General features: G+C 43.3%; 2 protein-coding genes across 2 annotated transcripts; both read left to right on the top strand.

The window, feature by feature from the left end:
• The first annotated feature begins 6,420 nt into the window (after window positions 1-6,420).
• On the top strand, window positions 6,421-8,671 carry LOC127774075 (cysteine protease XCP2-like). The gene is made up of 2 exons (XM_052300346.1): window positions 6,421-7,345; window positions 8,241-8,671. Exons 1-2 carry the CDS (start codon window positions 6,485-6,487, stop codon window positions 8,454-8,456), a joined length of 1,077 nt encoding a protein of 358 aa, XP_052156306.1. The 5' UTR covers window positions 6,421-6,484; the 3' UTR covers window positions 8,457-8,671.
• Window positions 8,672-12,609: 3,938 nt separating this feature from the next.
• Window positions 12,610-14,535, top strand: LOC127774651 (cytochrome b5). Its single transcript, XM_052300930.1, has 3 exons — window positions 12,610-12,971; window positions 13,923-13,989; window positions 14,109-14,535. The coding sequence occupies exons 1-3, from the start codon at window positions 12,882-12,884 to the stop codon at window positions 14,363-14,365; spliced, it is 414 nt and encodes a 137-aa protein (XP_052156890.1). The 5' UTR covers window positions 12,610-12,881; the 3' UTR covers window positions 14,366-14,535.
• The last annotated feature ends 949 nt before the right edge of the window (window positions 14,536-15,484 follow it).

The following is a 15,484-nucleotide window of genomic DNA, read 5'->3' on the forward strand; positions in this document are numbered from 1 at the left end:
GTGCGTATAACACTTTATAACTAAGCTGTCTTACAGTTAATTGCATATGCAAGAGAGAGAGAGAGAGAGAAATCAAGGTTTGCATTGCAAATGTGCAATGTGTTTGTTGGGTGGGCAGCACATGGGATGATGAGGGAGAGTGGGTTCCAGTGATGAGCAGCAGCAGCTGTGGACTGACTCATCAGACTGATGACTACTGATCCAAGAAAAAATATATATATTGGCCACCGCAAAAGGTGACAGATTGGATCCACCATCCTAATCTTCTTCTTCTTGGCCCCTCCCAATTGATTAATTCTTCCCTATAATCTGCCAAATATTCACATTATTAATCCAGGGTATCCTAAGTGATCGATTGATGCCTCTCACCTCTTAGTTCCTGATGATGATCACCTTCTGAATGTGGAGATCTCTATGCATATTATCCTTAATTAAACACAGTTTATGCATAGTTTGTTTACGAATGGTAAAGGAGTTTCATAGAAAAAAAAAGAGATTTTTATTGGATTCTAATATTAAAATTCCTGTTTGCTCTTTCTGTTTGCTCACTTGACATGTGGGCTCTACCGAAAATACCTACTGTACTGTAGTTTAGTTGCGCAAAATGAAAAGTTTGAATATATAATAATTCCACATGAGATTGTACCTAGACAGTTTGTCATGAGAAATTGATTTGCAAGGTTGTATCCTATTTATTATCTTACATATGAGACGTGTGTGTGTTGGTGAGATGCCAAAAGGCTGTAAAGATTCCATCAAGGGAAAACAATGGAGGAAAATGGGGATAAACAAACTACATCCAATTTGTTCCCTTGCTAGCAGCTTGCATCTGTTGGAAGATATAGCTGGTGCCAATCAACACTTTGATTGATAGAATTAACAAGATTATATTCTGATTGCTGCCATTTGTCTCCAAGGCATTTGTTCAATCCCCATTAGTTAATATACAACAAAAGGATATCATTAGTTCACTGGTTTAATGTAGACAAGAGGAAATGTTAATCTTTATCCTTCCATTTCTGTTTCCAGAGCAGTGACTGTTTGACTGACCTAGAGGGTGAGTTCAATTTGTATTTTTAATTTGCAGATCAACATCCAACTAAATCTATGTCTTGTTCAGGAATGTGACTTGATAGGAGGGTACAAATTGTATCTAAACTCCTAAATGTACATTTATAAAATGAAAATATTCACACTAGCTACATGTAACAAATCAAATGGAAACAGCACCTAATCTGAACCATCCCCTTTGTTTTGAACCTGCAAAACAGTTTTCTGACACTCCACTGGACTCCTGCATTTGTTTGATCCCTTTTCCTCTGCACAAGCTAGTTTGGTCAAACCAGAGCTGGTTGCCTGTTTAGTAAGGTTCGGCCTCTGTAATCACAATTGACTTGTACAAAAAAAGCTACTAAGATAATTAAATAATTACTTACTGTTACTATTGTCTTTCTCAATAAAGTATTCTATGGAGAAACTACTGACTTGTAGCAGAATGGGATCGAGCAAAATCAACACACATTGCAGCCGAATGTATTAGAAGAAAAAAAAGAGAAGAAGCTAATTAAGAATCACAGACAAATGTAGTAGTAGCTAAGAAAGCTATGCTTGTGATCCAAGATATTATTGTAGCTAGCTGCAAGATCTTAAATTTGGTGTATGTTTGTGGACTAAGTAAGCAGCTAGTACTCCTACTAAAATGGTGGGTAGCTAAGCTAGCTATAGCTTGGAATTGTGTGAAACTGATTTATGGGCTAGCATGCAGCTGGAGTACTAATTTAGTTTAGAGTCCATGCGTCTGTGTTTTGTTGTGTGCCCGGGATCAGCGGACAGGGGTCTTGCATTTGAGGTGGCCTGAAGAACTGAAATGTTTTTAATCCAACAACCCATTTGCACATGCATTTGCTAGCTGGTTTGCAATTGCTACATGTTCATCATATCAATTGAATTTGATAACAAGCTCACAGGTATGACTGAATGCATTGTAGTGATGTAGCAGCCATGTATGACAACAAGCTCACAGGTATGACTGAATGATTCAACATGAAATTAATTATTGAATTTAAAGAAACCTTTTCTTTCGTTACAATACATTCTCTGAATGACTATGCATACATATGGCCATGCATGTATATCGATAGATCTTGCGTAGGCACATTAGCAATTTGACATGTGTGGTTTCAACTATCTCCAGCTCAGAATGCTCAAGTTTACGCAACCAACGATAACTGAATAAATACAGCTTGTGTAGCTTGTAGCTTATGCAATCTAGCATGCTTGTTGCCATTCAAATGGAAGGTCGTCGATGAAATGCAGCCAGACTTCAGTTTTAATCTTTCCCCTTGTTCTAGTACTTTAAATATTAATTCATATGTGGCTGATACAGTGATATGGAGGAGGTATTAATTTGATGATAAAAAAAAAGAAAAGAAAAGAAAGATGTGGAAGTGAAGAACTGAAGTAACTGAAGAAGGGAGAACTGAGGTAGCTCTACATGTGCTTTTTTCTTGGGATGCCTTTGTATAAACAAAGCAAAATGAAATGATCCAGTTATTGGTTATGGGGTGGACCATGAGTGACACGTCGCCCTGCCTCCCCTTTTGCAAGCTTTCAGCAGAAAGTGTCCATTTTTTGTTGGCCATCACCCATCTTTCTTTAATTCTTTTTTACTTGCCATTGTCAATCCACAGCAGGCAGGTAGGCACCACCATATGCATTTTTTTGTTATTTTTTTCTTCTCAAAAAAATAAAATGAATTTGAGATTGGGTAGCATTGAGTTATGTCGTTCGAGAAAGATACTACTGGTCATTTTGTGTGCCAAATTTTTTTTTAAAATGCACGGACACATTTAAAATATTAAACGTAGACTAATAACAAAACAAATTACATATTCTGTCTGTAAACTGCGAGACGAATTTATTAAGCTAATTAATCCATCATTAGCAAATATTTACTGTAGCATCACATTGTCAAATCATGGCGTAATTAGGCTCAAAAGATCCGTCTCGCAATTTACATGCAAATTGTGCAAATGGGGAATCGCTAGATCCGGATCCAGCAAGAAGAAGCCTGGATCTAGCGTCTCCACTCTTCATCAGGTCGACTCCTGCCTCCGTGAGTCCCTACAATAGTGTGCATGGCGAGAGGGAGAGGAAAAAAAAGGTGGCTCATGGAGTGTAACTAAAGGGTGTGGTTGCGCGTACAAAGACGGAGAGGAGGAACGATGGTGGCTCATGAAGAAAGAGCGGTGGTGATGGTGCGTGGAGTAACAGTTGGTGGTTGCTGGCAGTATGAGGAGTTTGTTGTCGACACAAATCGCTAACCAAATTTGTTACTCCCTTCATTCCAAATTGATCTACATATTTCATAGGTGCACCAAGACCAAGAAATGCTAATAACTCTCTCATACTATATTTACTCTAGCAACAAACTCAATGCATGCACAATCTCCACTATTTTCTATCCAATAGTAAATCAAGATATTGCATGTAGATTATAAATACTTGTCTGCATGGATGCATGCATCAATGTCCATTTACTCCAATACACAAATAACGAATAGACTTAATAAATGAACACAAATATATAGATCATTTAGAAATAACCTCAAAAAAACTGTAGGTAGATCAATTTGGAATGGAGGGAGTAATATTTAGAATGTGGGCCACTAGTCATTATAAAGCAACAGCTAGTCTTAAAATAGTAAAATATTGAGATAAAGCTGAGAGTACTTGTATAGGGCTTTTAACTTTTTGCTATTTTTAAAATATGGTAATTAAAAATTTACTACTTACAGTCCATGATACGTAGGTCCTCATGTGTATATGACATGTGGGACCTGGCAGCAAATTCTTAATTCCCAACCATAATGTCTTCCCCTTCCCTTTGTGTGGCGTAAAAGAAAGAAGAAAATCTCCCGTCTCTTTGTCTCCTCCGCTCCTTGCGCCGCCGCCAAGACACAGGGGAGGGGCGGCGATCTCCATCTGGCGAGGAGAGCAGAGCAGGGGAGGGGAGGGGAGGGGATCCTGGTGAGCCTCTTTCTTTCTTTCTGATTCATCTCTCTCTCCCCCATCGGGACTGGAATTTGCTTGCGTTCGTTCGTTCGTTAACCCTAGCTTCTCTTCCCTTAATTTCAGAGCCTTAACCTTAATACAAGTAACAGTTTGTTTGTTCCCCGAAAAGTCCCAAGTTGGATCCGCCCCTGATTACTCCAGTGATCTGGCACACATTCTATTTGCCCAAAAGATTTATAACTTCCCTAGCTACCAATAAGAAACCCTGTTCAGTTTGTGTTACAAGGAGCAAACTTGTGAGTGTTTGTTTGGCTCATTGTTCTTGCCAAACTCCCTTTTCCCGCTTTTTAGTAACCCCATCACATTATTACGATTTTTACAATACAACTGTGCTAGTTGGGTACATTGGCAGTTTTGTTGCTACTCCACTGATATGGTTTTTCTGTGTGCCAACCAGGTCATATTTTACTGCCCAGAGCACAGAAAATAAAAGATGGTTAATGCAATCAAGGGATTGTTCATCTCCTGGTAATTAAGCTCCTAACACAGGTTAATTCGATCGATTTTTGTTTCCTTTGCATAAGCAGCTTGCAATCCCTTCTGCAGTGATGTGCCAATGGCACAGTTCATCGTCAATCTGAATGCTTCAATGCCCGCATCAGACAAGTTCATCTTGCACATGCTTGATCCAACGCACATGTTCGTCCAGCCTCACGTGGCGGATATGATCAGAAGTAAGATATCAGAGTTCAGGGACCAGAACAGCTACGAGAAACCATCATGAACTATCAGACTCCCATATAAACATACCACCGTTTGTTGTTAAGCCTGTAATGTGGAGTAGTGATAAGTTCTGAGCATCACATCTCACTCATGATAATCAAGAATGATTGACATTCGGTATCAGAATGCCACTTTTAGAGTGATAGATAATGCAACTGTGAGATTGTAATGGAATAACTGTATTTTAATATCAGAAACAAGTCGAGTTGTGATGGTGGAATTCGGCCGAATAAATCTTCCTGACTGACTGTCTGTCTGTCGATCCAGTTCTTGTGGAATTTTCAGCTGATATTAAATCTTGATGTCCTTTTCTCTTCTCTCTCGACATTATATTATATCATCTGAACTCCGAAGGATGGGATTTTGAGCATAATTGGAGAAGAGAGTCTGATGGCAATGCTGGTCTGTTGGCAGCTGAATGCCTGAATTTCTTCAATTCGCCGGAGCAGATTGGGGGTAAGGCGACGGTTATTGGGCCGGGATCAAAGGCGGCCCATATTACGTGGAGCTGAACGGGGATTGCGGCCCATATTAGTTAGTTGGGCCAAAAGGGGGATATAGATTCCTCGCGGCCCAACAATGGGATGGGGGGTCACGTGCGGCCCATATTAGTTGCATTAAGTTCTGCGTACAATTAACATACTATTTCCCCAGTTTCAAAAAAAAAAAAAAAACTATTTCCCCTCTTCTCCTGCCTACTATTTCCATTATCTGTCGGAATATTTTTATTAGTGACGAATGGTAAAAGATAGGAGTATATGGCATTTCACGCTCAGTTAGCATTCACATTGTTGATGTACAGTTGTACACTAGTAATTTCAAGTGAAAATTCAGAAGAAAGAAAAGGGCTCTCTGTTTTTTACTAGTAAATTGTGTATCAACCTTAACAGTGAGCATACAGGTCGTGAACAAGCTCAAAACAAGAACATATTTGCATTGCTCCTTCAATTCTTCAGCCAGCGAGTTTATATTGACTTTTGCATCTTGTGCAGAAGAAAAATAGTATGTCAGAGAATGATGTATGCACGCAGATGACATGGTATGATGAACTTGATGCCCCTGTTTTACTCCAAGTAGAAACCATGGTCCAACAGACAACATCCTCTTTACGAAAGAGATGGCATTAACTTAACAATGGCACAGAGATAGAAATCGGTCCTCACTGTCTACTATCTTCAGCAGATGCAGGAACCACTATCTTGAAAAGCACTTACTGATGCAGATCGTTCATCCATCAGGTTGCAGTTGGTTCCATGTACAATCTTTCTTCAGTTGAGACTTCGCATGCTTGCATCCATTCTCGATTGCTTTCTTTCAGCCATGTTGATGCGCACTCAGATAGATCTATCTATCTATCTTCTCTCAAGTTGCAGCTATGTAACCAAGAAAAGAAAAGAAAAGAAAGCCATCTTTTCTGCAGCTCGATCTGCACCCAGCATTCATGCTTGAAAGCAAAGTCTCGGCCTGACATTCAGAGCAAAGCTTAAAGCCTTGGCATGATTCGGCAAACACTCAAACTGTTCTCACTTTCGGAGCCTTTGCTTCCAAGCAAATTAAATTGCCCGGATCAATGGCTACAAATACCCCATGCATTGCATGCATCCTCTCTTCAATTCAGAAACAGTTTCTTTCGTCTTCAGTTAAAAAAAGAAGAAGGAGAAGAGGAAAAATTCAGACAGAGATCGACATGGAGACGAAGGTGACCGTGGGCGTCGTCCTCCTGCTGCTGTGCCTGTGCGGCGGCGCCGCGTGCGCCGCCGGCCGCAGCGGCGGCGAGTTCTCCATTGTCGGGTACTCGGAGGAGGACCTGGCGTCGCACGACCGGCTGATCGAGCTGTTCGAGAAGTGGGTGGCAAAGTACCGGAAGGCGTACGCGAGCTTCGAGGAGAAGGTGAGGAGGTTCGAGGTGTTCAAGGACAACCTCAACCACATCGACGACATCAACAAGAAGGTCACCAGCTACTGGCTGGGGCTCAACGAGTTCGCCGACCTCACCCACGACGAGTTCAAGGCGACCTACCTCGGCCTCACGCCGCCGCCGACGAGGTCGAACAGCAAGCACTACTCGTCGGAGGAGTTCAGGTACGGGAAGATGAGCGACGGCGAGGTGCCGAAGGAGATGGACTGGAGGAAGAAGAACGCGGTGACGGAGGTGAAGAACCAGGGGCAGTGCGGCAGCTGCTGGGCGTTCTCGACGGTGGCGGCGGTGGAGGGGATCAACGCGATCGTGACGGGGAACCTGACGTCGCTGTCGGAGCAGGAGCTGATCGACTGCAGCACGGACGGGAACAACGGGTGCAATGGCGGCCTCATGGACTACGCCTTCTCCTACATCGCCTCCACCGGCGGGCTGCGCACGGAGGAGGCGTACCCGTACGCCATGGAGGAGGGCGACTGCGACGAGGGGAAGGGCGCGGCGGTGGTGACCATCTCCGGGTACGAGGACGTGCCGGCCAACGACGAGCAAGCGCTGGTGAAGGCGTTGGCGCATCAGCCTGTCAGCGTCGCCATTGAAGCATCCGGTCGCCACTTCCAGTTCTACAGCGGGGTCAGTATTAGTCCTGGCTTAGTTCTCCAACACTTTTTTCCAAAAACATCGCATCGAATCTTTATACACATACATGGAACATTAAATATAGATTAAAAAAACTAATTGCACAGTTAGGGAGAAATCGTGAGACGAATCTTTTGAGCCTAATTAATCCGTTATAAGCTCAAAAAGATTCATCTCGCGGTTTCCAGGCGAGTTATGAAATTAGTTTTTTCATTTGTATCCAAAAACCCTTTCTGACATCCGGTCAAATATCCGATGTGACACCAAAAATTTTCTTTTCGCAAACTAAACATGCCCTTAGGATATATTATTCCTATCTTACTCTCTCTCTCTCTCTCTGTAATAAATATATTTAAAACGTTTAACATAAGTAAATATTCTGTCAAAAATTTAAAATTCTAACTATCAATTTTATATTAAAGTAAATTCCCATTTAACAATGCCTAAAATATGTTATAAACATAGAAAAGAAAACATACCAAGCCGCACGAGGAACATGACGAACAAACAATCACATGAGCTGTCTAAATCCGCTTCGTTCGCTATGGGCATCTTGAATTTTGCATTTACAAAATACAATAAGTTTATAATATTATGGTAGTACATTTGAACACAAATGTGCGTTTACCGTTTGTTTTGTCTATCACACTAAGCATTTGGAAAACTGTTAATGACCAGAATTTTAAACTCAGACTAAATTTTGTTATAAACGTCAAATAATTATGTTTAGGCGGACTTCTTTTTTACTATTTATCATATAAAAAAAATATTTATAGTATCTTTAGAACCACATATTTGTATACCATTGTATGAGCCAAATGGATGATGAGCAAGTGATATTTATTAGTAGAATTATATGATGATCATGGATGGTGATATATAAATGCAGGGTGTGTTTGATGGTCCATGCGGTGAGCAACTGGATCACGGTGTGACGGCCGTTGGATATGGTACAAGCAAGGGCCAAGATTACATCATCGTGAAGAACTCATGGGGCCCACATTGGGGCGAGAAGGGGTACATCCGCATGAAGAGGGGCACTGGCAAAGGTGAAGGTCTATGTGGCATCAACAAGATGGCCTCTTACCCCACCAAGGACAACTAAACTCCTACTACTAAATAACTCAATTGAATCAACACATGAGGATCATACATATGATGGTCCTTCAAAGTTTCTCTCTTCTCCTCTTGTTTTATTAGCCTTTAATTCCACTGTTTTTTCTTCTTTCCAAAGATTTGGAGGAGAGAGAGAGAGAGAGAGAAGCACAAGCTGTTTGTTTGTATTCGATGAAATAATAAATGTCAGAAGCTTCTTTTTAAGATACTGTCTGTTCCAAAGTCAGATACTGTCTGTTCCAAAGTCATTCATAAGGGTGCTTGTTTGGTCAAGTTTTGTGTGCATTTGATTTTTGCTCCTGATGGTTTGGTTTTATATGCAATCACGACTGAAATGTGTAGGACTTAGTCTAAGTCACTTAGAGGTACATAAGTACGAAAACGGAAAACACATGGGAGACAATATAGTATCACGCGGGAGAAAAATGTCATGAAATCGACATTTTGTACAAAGATGCGTGTAAATCTTTTACGTATTTCTAAACAATGAAATCGACATTTTGTAATTTGCTGCATACAAGCTATACTCTTACTCCATTCGTTAAAAAAAAGTTCAATTATATGTTCAGATTCATGACTAAAATTAAATCTTTTTTTTGACGGAGGAAGTAAAGTCAGCATCTTGTTTTGAAGACTTGGTGTCAGCATCTGAGCCCATCATGGTCAATAATCCATGAAAAAAAATGCAAGAATTATTGAAGGACTAGTGCCCATGAATTCAAGTAGAGACACTGTAGCACACTGCACGCACTCAACTTATCAATTAGTAATACTGTTTCAACATTTTTCATGTTTAGGCCAAGTGTGAATCATTTTAACTTGTTCATATTAAGGGTAAAGGTGATACCGTGAACTGACGCCCACGGTCGTCCACGCGCGGGCGACCGGGGGCGAACCCTACTCCCCGGCCGCCGCCACCCTCCCCTCCTCTCCCCCACCTCGCCGCCGCCGAAGCGCGCCGCTGGAAACCGCGCGGCTCGCCGGGATGGCGGCGGCGGGGCTAAAACCTGGCGGCGGCCCGTCTCCAGCGCGAGGAGATGGCGCGGCGTGCCAGGAAACCGCGCGGTGGCGCCGCGCGTGGCTGGGAGCCGGTGCCGCCGCCGCCGGTCCCGACTCCACGCGGCTGGATCCGGCCCACCGCCGCTGGATCTGGCGGCCGGCGAGGATGGCGGCGCGGGCGTTGGTAGTGGGCGGCCGTCGGGAGACGCGAGGAGGCGGCACGGCGTGCAGGGCGACGCGGAATGTCGGCGGCTGGTCGGCGTGGGCACGCGCTTGCGGAGGCCGGGGAGCCACGGCGGCGACAACTTCCCCGACCAGATCCGGGCTGGCTCCGGCCGGATCTGGCGGGGCGCCCGGAGACTGGCGGCAGGCAGGGGCGGCGTCGTGGTGGGCGGGCGTCGGTTTCGCGGCTGGCAACGGCGGCTCACTCGCGCCGAGGTCGCGTCGTCGGCATCGGCTTCCGTTGGCGGCGGCGCGTGACGACGGATGCTGCGGTGGCGCGGACGTCACCGGCTTGTGAGGGGCAGTGTCGTGGTACGGGTGATGGAGCCAGGGCAGCTGGTTGCACGGGGTGGCTGCGTGTGGTGGCGTTGCACAGCTCGGGTGGGCTCCGGCGAGCTCGGCGGCTGCGCGACGTCGCCTACGTGAGCTCCGGCGGGGTTGCTTGCTGGCGGCGAGCCTCCTGCTCGGTAGGGGGTTTCTTCGCCTCCTGCTCTGTAGGGGGTTTCTTCTGGCGGTGGCGAGTCTCGTGCTCATGTGCGGCGATGGGCGGATGTGGAGTTGGTATGGCTGCTTGTGAGACGTCTTGGACTAATCTATGGTCATCGATGTGGGGGTGCTTGTGTGGGTGATGTGAAGATGCTGGTGAAAGCCTTGCCGTGCCTTTGGCCGGTTCGACGACGACGGCGCCCGCGGGCGCCGTTTCCCTTCTTGGAGGCGTTGTCATGGCGTTCTTTCATATCCCCGCAATCTCCAAGTGTAAACCTAGTTCCGAATTCGGACAAGCGGCGGCGGCGCTACGCGTCGTGTCCTCCTTGGGGGCGTCGCTTCGGAGAAGTTCCAACGCATCGACGACTGTTGATAGTCTTTTCGGTTCAAAAGCTTTCATACCTTAGTTCGGCGAGGCCTTCGCTTTCTTGGGTCCGTTTCTTTCTTGTGGTCGGCGACAAGCTCTTCGGTTGTTTTTGCTGATGAAGTCGAAGCTGCTCGCTGATGGGGTGCGGCGATGCTTGGCAACGATGACATGTTGCAGTCTCTTCCAAGGAGTTCTGGTGTTGGCCGTGTGAAGGAAGTGGCTCCTCGATGGCTTGACTGATGTCCATTGTTGGAGGTCGGAGTTGCTTTTCGCTTTGGCAACCTTCGTGCCTTCAATGTCGCTGCGGCTGTGAAGTCGGTGCTACTGGGTCGCTTGGGCGGCTAGCTCGGCAACGATAACACCTCTTCTATGATTTGGGAGCTGTTGTGTCGCTTTTGTGTTTAGCCTAGCAGCGACGTCCTGGTTTGGGCTCCGCTGTCGTTGTTAGATCTGTAGCGGTGGGTTTTAGCCGGTTTTCCTGTAATTAACCGTGCAATTGTACGGTTTTCGGGCCCGATTTTCCTTATAAACTGGGTCAATTCTCTTCTTCTAATTATAAAAGTGGAACAAAGTTCCGTCTTAGGTTTCAAAAAAATATTAAGGGTAAAAGCCATGTGAAATGTTAGAAATATTAGCTGAAAACGTCGACCATATACTCCTAATTGACTGAGGCAGTAGAGGCTAGACATAAACAATTTGCAGAGGTTGGTTTGCCTTTGACCACAGCACTCAAATCCGGGGGCGCCACCGGGAAAATAAAATTCAGCCACAAATTTCTTCTAATTTTTATTTTGAAATTGTTTCAGTTATCCTCTCCCTGTCAAGATTGTCCAGCTAACCTTCCAAATTATGATCTACTCACTCCAGAAGCTTCTGTTGTCCTGTTAACTGATAGCATCTTCTCTTCTAATGTTCTGTGGACTGTGTTTAATTTAGCACTAGCATTTAATTTGGGGCCTACTTGAATATCATTATATTATATTGCTAAAATTTGATGGTTTGCCATTTAATTTGTTTGTAAGTTCACTGAATCATGTGTAATCTAGATAGTACTAAGTTAGTGGTAGGTGTGTTAGCTCCCTCCAACTGAAGAAGATGAGACATGCAAAGCACCCTGCGTCATGTACAACCCACAAAGTTCTAATTAACGTTCTTAACTATATATAAAATATCATAACAATAACTCCTTTATGTGAAAGTTAAATAGCCTCTTTGAGTAATCCACATGAAGATGTGGATCTGAAAGACAAATGAGGATGTAGATCTGAAAACAATTGTAAATAAATTCATAGGATAAGAAAAAGACAATGCTTGATTTGATACTGCTATGGTCACTAGTCATAAGAGAAAATGACTTCAAAGTTGGAATATGTTTTGGATTGTCAATGGGTGCTTCAATTGGACTCTCAGCAGAGCCACCAACCTTACAACTTTTGAGCGGCTAACATAATATTCCTTTCTCCAAATAAGCAAGAATAAAAACCAGAGTTCAAATACAATTAGAAAAGATTAACATTTACTTGCTCGGTTTTACGATTCCAAAAAGAAAAAAAATTCTACTATGTTTTCTCGCATGGTTATTACGACAACGTCTACCACATCATGCACGCTTTTTTTTATTAACGGTTTGGGTGGGACAAATATACTCCTTCCGTCCTTAAATATAAGAGATTTTGACATTTTCCTAGTACTGTTTCACTATTCGTCTTATTTAAAATTTTTTAAAATTATTATTTATTTTATTTGTGACTTACTTTATTATCCAAAGTACTTAAACCACAACTTTTTCGTTTTCTATATTTGCACAATTTTTTTAGAATAAGACGAGTGGTCAAACGTAAAAAAAAATAGTGAATATTCCTTATATTAGGGTACGGAGCTAGTAGCATATATTCGATTAAGGATTTTAAGCAATGACAGTGATTATAGACCAATCCCTTTGGAATTATGATAATAGAAATTGAATTGAAAAGGGAAAAGGTGAAGGAAAAGAGGTGTGGGTTTAGCCGTTTATTGAAAGGTGAGATGGGGGTAGGTAAGCTAATATAAGCTCTCCACTCCTACACCAACACAGCACAAACTCCGATCTTGTTTCTCTCTCTCTCTCTCCCTTGTTTCAGTGGCTCAGAAATTTTCCTCTTTTCTTATTATTGCTTTCCTTTATTTAAGGAAGGAGTTGGGCTCTCTCTCTTTCTCTGAGTCTGAATCCCCACGAGACGAGAAACCTAGCAAAAATCTCGTCTTTCGCCGCGCTCTCCCTCCTCTGATTCCTGCTGTTCTTGATCTTGGATCTCAATTCCCAACCAAGAACACACAGACAGAGAAAGGAAGGAGAAGAAGATGTCGAACGACAACAAGAAGGTGTTTACCCTGGAGGAGGTCGCCAAGCACAACTCCAAGGACGACTGCTGGCTCATCATCGGCGGAAAGGTCTCATCTTTTGTTTTTCTTTTCTTTTCACGCTTTTACTTACTTGTACTATTCGATTTCATGTTTCGATTCGTTTCGTTGGTTCTTGGTTCCCTATCCTCCAACAACGTCCTGAGACCTCGATCTGGTCGGAGTCCACGACCAGATCTTGGCCGCGGCGCAGATCTGGCCCTCCAGCCGCCGGCGTGGGGACCTTGCCAGATCTGGTCTTCTCCGACGGTGGCCAACTTCTCTTGTCCCTTGGTTGCAGCCACCAAACCTCTTCCTCCCCTCCTCGATCCAACCTTGGTCTTGTTCATCGACTGGCCACTAAACCCCAAATAAGCGAGATAGAATTTCGATTCGTTTCGTTGGTTATTGCTTCTCTGATGCTGTGATGGTGGCTAGATCATGGCAGATCTGCCCAGTAAAGTCGAATTTTGTTTGATTCCACCGCACCTCCTGAGGAATCGGTCCAATCCTGTGAATTCTTCTCTTCTTTCCTGCTGATTGGATTGTCTACATGGGCTTTACCTGGAAACAGGGGTGAGTGCTAGCAGATTCAAACATCATGGACTGACTGCTCCTAAACAAGTTCCATATGAAAACCTGTTCTACATGCTGTTTTTTCTTTTACTCTTCACTCGTTGTCAGTAAAACACTGCAAAATTTGTCCCTGCGCCTATTCTGCAAGAGCTTCTTGTTAGTACAACTGAAGAATCAATCCTCTGTTCCAACTTGGCATCTGGACAGAATAATGAATGTTTCATAGGAAAGGCTCAGCTCAACTAAGTAAATCATGTTGATTGGCCTTAAAACACACTTCATTAAGAGTCTGTTTTTTTTATATTGGACATGATAAGAATAATATGGCTGTTTTTTATTATTAATGTTTTTTCTTGGTAACAGTGCTTCTATTGATGAACCTACCCTGTTTACCTGATCTCACCAGTGTTCTGCAATACTATCCAGGTATACAATGTGTCGAAATTCCTTGAGGACCATCCAGGAGGTGATGATGTCTTGCTATCTTCAACTGGTACGCCTTCTCAATTCTCATGTTCTGGCCTTCTGAGTAGTGACCACTACTGATGAATTAACTGAGTTTGCAATGGATGGTTTAGCTTACACTTTGAAATATACATGGACCTTCTGCAGGCAAGGACGCGACTGACGATTTTGAGGATGTCGGGCACAGCACGACTGCTCGCGCGATGATGGATGAGTATTACGTTGGCGACATCGACACATCCACAATACCCGCGAGGACGAAGTACGTTCCCCCAAAGCAACCACACTACAACCAGGACAAGACCCCGGAGTTCATCATCAAGATCCTCCAGTTCTTGGTTCCCCTCGCCATATTGGGCCTGGCTGTTGCAATTAGGATCTACACCAAGTCGGAGTCCGCTTAGTGCTGTTCTCTTAGTGTTATAAGAGTGGAAGGTACCGAATAAGTTAGCAAGAGTTTTGTGTGATTCATACCAGTGTAACATGTCATGAATTCGTCGAATGTTCTGAAGATGCTGTGGGTTTTGTGGTCCTGGGATGTCCACTTCGGTAAAGATCGATAAGATTCAAAGTACTCGTTAATCGTTATACATTCTGATGATGGATCTGCTCATTGTTATTAATTGTTAGAAACCTATACATACACAAGGTGGTGATTTTATTGGCGGGTGTTTCTATTGAATTTCTGTTTGTTAGGAATGCAGATTTAACAGGTGTTGCATTTGCTTGTTTTTTGTGTCGCTAGCTTTTCTATAACTGATCGATAATGTGGATTGTGTAGTGGATGTCTACTCCCTCCGTACCATAAAAAACCAACCAACCTAGTACTAGTCCTATAAAAAAACAACATAGTACTAGATGTGACACATCCTAGTACTACGAATTTGGACATATCTCTATTTAGATTCATTGTACTAGGATGTTGGCTAGACTAGATAATATAGTAGAGTTTCACCAGATGAAGAGGGGAAACCTAACCAAGTCAAGACTCAAGACAGGCTGAGTTGTTAACCATATAGTCACGCCACATGAATTGATTTTGCCACAACAGAGATTACATGTCCAGCTTTATACGTAACCATTTCCATTATCTATAAAAAAATATCCAGCTTTATCAGACCAAGTAACCTTCACAAGCATATTTGGAGTAATAAAACAATGGTTTCCGTAACACAGCCAGTTGGAACTACATATCATCCTGATTAACAACGGTCAACAGAAGTTTCTCCTTACATTGGACAGCCATGACACGTCGAGATAACTGGACATCACCATTGTCATCCATCACACAGCATGTTATTGTGCTATCAAGAAGAACTACTCCATCTTGGATGTTGGTGGTGCAGGCTGCGACTTCTCCACTGAAACATCCCTCGACAGCCTTGATTTCAACAGTAGCCTCCACTGCCTCTTTAACCACTGCATATCTCAACTCCACGGTGCCTAAATCCAACTTACTCTTGTCAAAATATATCCCATAACAGGAGATGTTATGCTAATCATATTAGAGACAATTTCAGTCT

This window comes from Oryza glaberrima, chromosome 5 (genome assembly GCF_000147395.1).
Source record: "Oryza glaberrima chromosome 5, OglaRS2, whole genome shotgun sequence".
Classification (NCBI taxonomy): domain Eukaryota; kingdom Viridiplantae; phylum Streptophyta; class Magnoliopsida; order Poales; family Poaceae; genus Oryza; species Oryza glaberrima.